Source organism: Sarcophilus harrisii, chromosome 3, assembly GCF_902635505.1.
Source record: "Sarcophilus harrisii chromosome 3, mSarHar1.11, whole genome shotgun sequence".
NCBI classification, from domain to species: domain Eukaryota; kingdom Metazoa; phylum Chordata; class Mammalia; order Dasyuromorphia; family Dasyuridae; genus Sarcophilus; species Sarcophilus harrisii.
This window is the reverse complement of record NC_045428.1, coordinates 488105633-488112315: the sequence shown is the minus strand read 5'-3', so window position 1 is coordinate 488112315 and position 6683 is coordinate 488105633. Positions and strand designations below refer to the sequence as shown.

General features: G+C 38.5%; 1 protein-coding gene across 1 annotated transcript; it reads right to left on the bottom strand.

Moving 5' to 3' along the window:
* Positions 1-219: 219 nt before the first annotated feature.
* SDHD (succinate dehydrogenase complex subunit D) lies at positions 220-6682 on the bottom strand. Its single transcript, XM_003764221.4, has 4 exons — positions 6591-6682; positions 6211-6318; positions 4350-4494; positions 220-833 (listed from the first exon to the last, which is right to left on the bottom strand). The coding sequence occupies exons 1-4, from the start codon at positions 6649-6651 to the stop codon at positions 668-670; spliced, it is 480 nt and encodes a 159-aa protein (XP_003764269.1). The 5' UTR covers positions 6652-6682; the 3' UTR covers positions 220-667.
* Between the last annotated feature and the right edge of the window lies 1 nt (position 6683).

Genomic DNA, 6683 nt, shown 5'->3' with positions numbered 1-6683 from the left:
AATTGAGGTTAAGTGACTTGCCCAGGGTCACACAACTAGGAAGTGTTAAGTGTCTGAGACTAGATTTGAACTCGAGTCCTCCCAATTTCAGGATTGGTGCTCTATCCATTGCACCATATAGCTGTTATGCAAGCTTTAAGCCTTTCTTTTAAGTCATGCAAGAGTGAACATATCTGAACAGTGAAAAGAGATGAAAAGTTCTCAAAATAAAACACGTGGTTTTCTTTCTAGCAAATTTTTTATTGTATGAATTAACAAAAAGTCTTCTTTTGCCCAAGATTCCCAAGAACAAGAAATATTATAAGAGGGACAAGGCTGCTGAACAGATCTAGTCACAATAGAATGATGAATAACTGAATTCTTAAGAGAGCATTTAATTGAAATGTGGCAGCTTACAAGGATTAAGCAAGATATAAATCTAGTGAGATCCTGAGACAACTTAGTGACTCATCAGAACTTGGATCACAAGCCAATCTCACAATTTTTTTAATCTAATCCTTCTTGGATTATATTCCTCATAGAGATCAATTGTTGAAATACCTAAGCCTCACTGAAGAACAGGGGAGGTCTCATCAGTTGACTTCATTGCTACTTTCCTCGAATTTTCATTGGTTAATGTGACAGAGCAGAGGCAATGGGTGTTCTATCGTTTCTTTTCCCAGGGAGGTCAGAGGCTCCACAGCATGGCAACAGCTTTGCAGATGCCAACATCATGATAGTTGAAATAGCAGAGTCCTGCAAAGGTCACGGCTGAGAGCATCAAGAGACCTGCATTGGCTCCTTTCACCATCTTGTCTCCATGAACATAGTCAGTAATAATCTGTCCAAGACCCCTAAAGAGAAAAACAAAATTCTCTTATAGTACAAGCTAAAAATGACAAGTAACATTAAAAGGATATTTGCATACTGACCTCACTATTAACAAGAACTAGTCAAGTATCAAATGCAGTGTTTTTATTATCTTCCTCAGCTCCTAACATTAATCTTTTTTATCTCTTCAGAAACTTTTGTATATGGTAATCTCTAAAATTAGAAGATAATATTCTTTTCATGTTTTGAAAAAAAATTTTAAAACTCAATTCATAGTAGGAAAGGTCATAACTTTTAAAAAAAGGAAGCAAGAAGTTCTAACTGAAATCGAACTCTCAGGAGAATAATCCGCAGGGAGTCTTGTACTGGAGAAAAAAAGACAAGTCCTGACAGCTATCAATCTACTTGGATTAGTAAAGTATATCACATACAAAAAAAGCTCAAAAGGGTCCATGTAAAAATCATTAAAATAACTCAGATTATTTTAGGCATTAGCTTATACTAGAGTGTGCACCCTTAGGTAACGTGCTAAAAGATCTGTGCACCAACCCACCAAACTTCTTTCTTTGGAGTAAAATACAAATAAACAAGAGTCAAATTTCTACAAAGTATAATAGATAGATATTAACTGAGGTATTTATCAAAATATTATTGGTTCCATATTTATTCTCTTCCTATTGGCTGACATTTGGAAACACAGCAAAGCTAACTAAATCCAATAGTTTTGAATTTATGATAATCCAAATAGCATTTGATTGGTTGTCATTTATTCATTAATGGTTGTATTAAAAAAAAAAAAAAAAAAGGACAACAACGTAAAGGAATAAATCAGGATGTAAATGAACATTTAATCAACAAATATTAATATTAAGGGCCTACTCTGACAAATACTAGCATTTATCTACATATTCTCCCCTTCCATATTTCCCTTAACATTTTGAGAACTGTTTATCCTGAATAATTTTAATTGATCACTGAAAAGCTGCAAGGTATATCAGATAAATAGCAGTCTCCCAGGTAGTACAATAGTTTAAGTTCATCTCTTGCACATGTTGGTTATATGATCTTTGGCAGACCCTCAAACCTCTCAGTAACAATCCATTCTTTGAGACTTGCAATTACACAGCAGGTGTAGATCTGCTCAAGCAGTAGGAATTGCTGCCCAAGCAGTACATACACCAGCGAAATCACAAGTCTAGACAAAAAAATAAATAAATAAATAAATAAAAATCTGCTTCCTCCTAATTTTTACACTTTTATTTCGATGCCATTAGGAGAGTCTTTTCTAAATCAAAGGAATTTCTTACCAAAATACAAAATTGTAAATTAAAGGAATTATTTAACTTCTCAAGGGTCAATTTCCTCAATTATGAAACAAAAGGGTTGAATAAATCACTAGAATCATAATTATCTTTTAACATATTTTAAAATGCCAATCAATAGTTTGGCATTTAGTTACATAGTTAGCAAATAGTTAAAACAATAGTTAAAATAGTTAAAACAGCTGGTATCAATAGCATTTCTAACAATCATTTCAGTTAACAGATTCTTTCATGAAGAGGACAGGAAATGCAAACTATTCAATCAGTATATATTAAGCACCTTTTTTTGTGAGCAGAATACTGTAGCAGTCTGGATTCAAGAATATTTTCCTGTCCTCACTATTTAAGAAAGGTATATAATACATATAAATATAGTTATAATACATGAAAATATCTAAGAGGTACAAACAAAATGTCAAAGGAAATCTCGATTAGGCAAAACATTACTAAATAAGAAGTCAAGAAAATTTTTAGTAAATAAATGCATGTATGGGCAGAATCTTAACAAGCAGAGAAAGCCATACAAAGTATAAGGAATAATGCAAAGTCATGGTAAGCAGTACATATACAGAGGACAGTGAGTTATCTTGTTTGGCTGGGGTACAAACAGGAAAAAGAGCAACACCATATTGTGTGCTTTCTATATCTATATTCCTGGCTAAGGAATCTGAACTTTATTTGGCAACAGGGAGTAACTGAAGAATTCTTAACAAAGGAATGCTATTATTACAAACGATTACAGTATAAAAGAATTCTAAATTTAAAGATTCTCAGCCCCAACATTATAGTCTGCATCATCAGCCATTCACAACTGGTTAATGCAGAGAAGAAAAAATAAATGAACAATACTCACTTCTTCCTATTCTACTACTCATATTTTAAACCTAATCTTCCTACTTCTCAATCCCTTCTTATCCCTCTAACTCAAAACAGAAGTATAGAACTGTTAATTCTCCTGGAAAACCTTCAAACTAGTCAAGATACCAGCACCTAGGGAGTAATAGAAGAGCATGTGAGTGAAGGGGAGAAGTAGGAAGATTAGATTTAAAATGTCACTATTTTATACTAAATAAATAAATATCTATTAAAGGTAGAACAAAACAGCAGGAGAGAAAAACTTAAAATTCCCCCATGTGGTATTAATTTAAGCACTTTAAAAGCACCTGTTTACAAATAAATTTTATGTGTAATTCATTTCTATCCAATAATTACAGCAAATCCCAATCCTCTGATGGCTATATTCTAATTACCCTCCATATTTCAAAGTAATGAAGTTGCATTTCTTTAAACATTTTATAGCTAACTTCATATTAATTTAAATGTCTTTCCTAATTAACATAATTGTAATGTTTTAAAGTAAAATGAAAACTGACAAATATCACACACTTTAAACACTTCTCAGTTAAGCCTGACAAAACAAACTGTTATTCTGATTTTATAGATGAGGCAGAACGAGATTAGATGAGTCTGCCATGGTGTGTTAGAAATGAGATTCAGGGCAATTATTCTCTGTAATGGGCTGAAGCTCCATTTGATGCACCGAGTTCCCAAGCCCGTGAGGCTAAATAGTAATTGGACTGTACTCTATTAGCAAGTCCTGATATGTTGTATAGGAAATGACGATTTTAGTGGGTGGAGGCAGAGGGGCAGGAAGAGAGGTGGAGAGAGACTGCTGGCTGGCTTCTTGATGCAGTTGTACACATTGCTATCGCGATCCCCCCTTCACCTCGGATCTTCCTTCATCTCCGATCCTTCTTCACCTCTACTGAGAATAAAGATTGAAGATTTTCCCTTAACCTGAATTCCTGACTCGGGCTGATTTTAAAATATGCGATCATCTCAATTGTCAACTTAAAAGGCCACAGTTTTCAAAATCCAAACAGAAAAAGTAAAACTTGAAAGCAGAAGGAAGTGAGAACTTAAGTTACCAATGACAAAGGAAGGAAGTGATATGGCAACCCTATTTCTACAACTGACTCAATAGCCTCTGAATTTCTCTCCTTTTTGTCATCAAAGGAACAATTCTACTACCTCTCTTAAGGGAGAGAGAGGAGAAAAAGGGAAGGACAGCACATAAGCAAAAGAATTGCCCAATTCTAACTTTTGTAATTCCACTTTACTGGGATAAATAGCTAAAACATTTCTGTGAGTGAGGAATCAGTCTTTGAAATACATCAGCTCTGGGAAGACATAGTAAAGAAGTAATATGCTGCTTACCAGTGACTATGGAGGGTGAGGACTGCAGCCAGTGAGTAGTCCACTGCGGAGCTTGGGAACAGATAGGCAGTTGGGAGCAGCCCCAGTAGCAAGACACTGACAGCTCTCTCACTAGTCCAGTGCAGAGATGCAGCCTTAGAGTTGGCTAAAAGTGACATGACAGAACCAAGTGACATGAGGGAAGGAATTTAGGACACATTTTCAACCTGAATATGTAAATATTTGTGCACAAAGTCTCAATTTGTGAAGCTAACAAAATGCATAAAAGATTTAACAAAGAACATAAGAATGGGGAGCCTAGAAAAATGACTTCTGGTTCTTTCATTTCCTTACAGAAAAATAGATTCCCACTTCTGGGGGAAAGACAAATCTGTGTATTTGCAAAGTATGAAATGATCACTAAACAATAAGCAACCGTTGGAGACATTGGAAATGGAAATGATTATTTGGCAAGCTCATTTTAAAAGCCTCTTTTCTCTATTTATGTAAAACTTCTGCAGTGGAAAAGAAATTCCATCTGAAAAGCCATGTAGAAAATTTTCTTTCAAAACCAACCAGCTCCAAGAGAACAGTAAAGTCTACATACCACTTTGCAGACTCCGTGGTCTGCTTTATATCCTCAAGACTCAATATCAGATCCACACTTCTATTTGGAAGAAAAAAAACTAAAAACAACTCATCCGTTCATACAGTACTTCACAATTAACAGTATAATCCTCAAATACAAGGACATATTGTATCTATTTCAAATTAGGAAATTGGATTCAAGGTTAGGTGACCTGCCTACATTGGGAATCCATGGAAGGATATGACATGCCTGAGGAAACTAAGGATTTAAGAAGCTACATGATATGCTTAGTTGTTGTACAGCTAAAAAGTAGTAAGCCACGACTCAAATTCGGATAGATCTTTTCGTTCAAACACCTTTTCTCCTATACTACATCTAGTCTTCTGTAGTTTCTGAGGAATTCAAAAAAATCCAGATTTAATAATACACTGATCTTAAGAGACAGGCGCCTAAAGGTCTTAGAAAGAAGCAGCTCTGGATTTGAAATAAAAGGATCTCAACTCCTAGCTCTGACACATTCTGTGGGCTTGGACAAGTTAACACCCCAGCCCTCCTTCAATTTCTCCATTGGCAAAATGTGGTCATTAGACTAAAGTCCCTTTCAACTTTACAATCTGAAACCTGGACTCTACTGCTAGTATCTTCCACTTATTCTGTATATAGCTCGCCTGTGAACGAATGTCTGTTGCGGGCTCCTTGAGAGCAGGATTTGTTCTTTGCCTATCCCCTGCACTTAGCAGCCACTTAATGTTTGCCGATTTGTTGTCCTGAACTGCAAAAACAAGACGCTAAATCTTTCCTTCAGAGATGATAAAATGAAAAATTCAATTATCAATGTGGCAATTACGTAAAATAAAAAAAAAATTACTTATTAGTGACTGCCAAGTGATTTTGATTATCAACCTAAATTAAGGCACACAATGCATGCAAAAAAGTTTTAAGTGACCTGTTTTGCATTATTAAATGATCTATTTTGAGCCCTTTGTATCACCTAAATATTAAAGGATGACTCTTCTCCGAAAAACAAAGTCTCCAATGTTGAATTTCTCAGAATCGGACATTTCCCTCGGTTGACACTAGAGGAGGCAAAATGATAGCGGCAAGACGAGGGGAATGCGAAAACCTGTGGCTCTCTCCCAAAGTTCCCAAGCCACTGGCACACAAGGCAGCCCGAATGGCTGCGCCTCGGTTTCCTCGTTTCTAACTAAAGGGGCTCAACTAGCGGGCGCGTGGGGCGGAGCGGAGGGCCGGTCTGGGCTGGGGTAACGGAGGAGGGCCGGGGGCAGGACGTACAGCAGCGGCTGGCAGACAGGTGGACGCGCCGTCCTCCGGGCGCAGGCCGGTCCGGCAGAGAGGCCGAGACGAAGGCGGGTCTGAGCGAGCGGGGGCCCAGGAGCAGAGCTGGGGAGAAAGGCAGACGGTCAGCACGGGGGAAGGGGAGGCCGTGGTGCGGGGCCCGGCACAACCCCAGGGGAGAGTCCGGGACCAGCCCGCGCCGGGGGCAGGAGAGGGACCCAGCGGCGGCTCCGGCTTCTCCAGGGGTCACCGTCCAAGTTGCACTGAGGGGCGAAAAGAAACCTTGGGACCGGGATCCCCAGAAACCGCTAGAGCGCTGACCCCTCCCACCGCGGAAAACTCCGCCACCGGAGCCCTCCGTCGGCCGCTACCCTCACCTCTGCTCCGGGCGCAACTGAGGCTCAGGCGTCCTAAGGCTGCAGCCGCCGCCAGCGCCATGTCTATCCGAAGCGGTCAAGGTTACTCAGTGA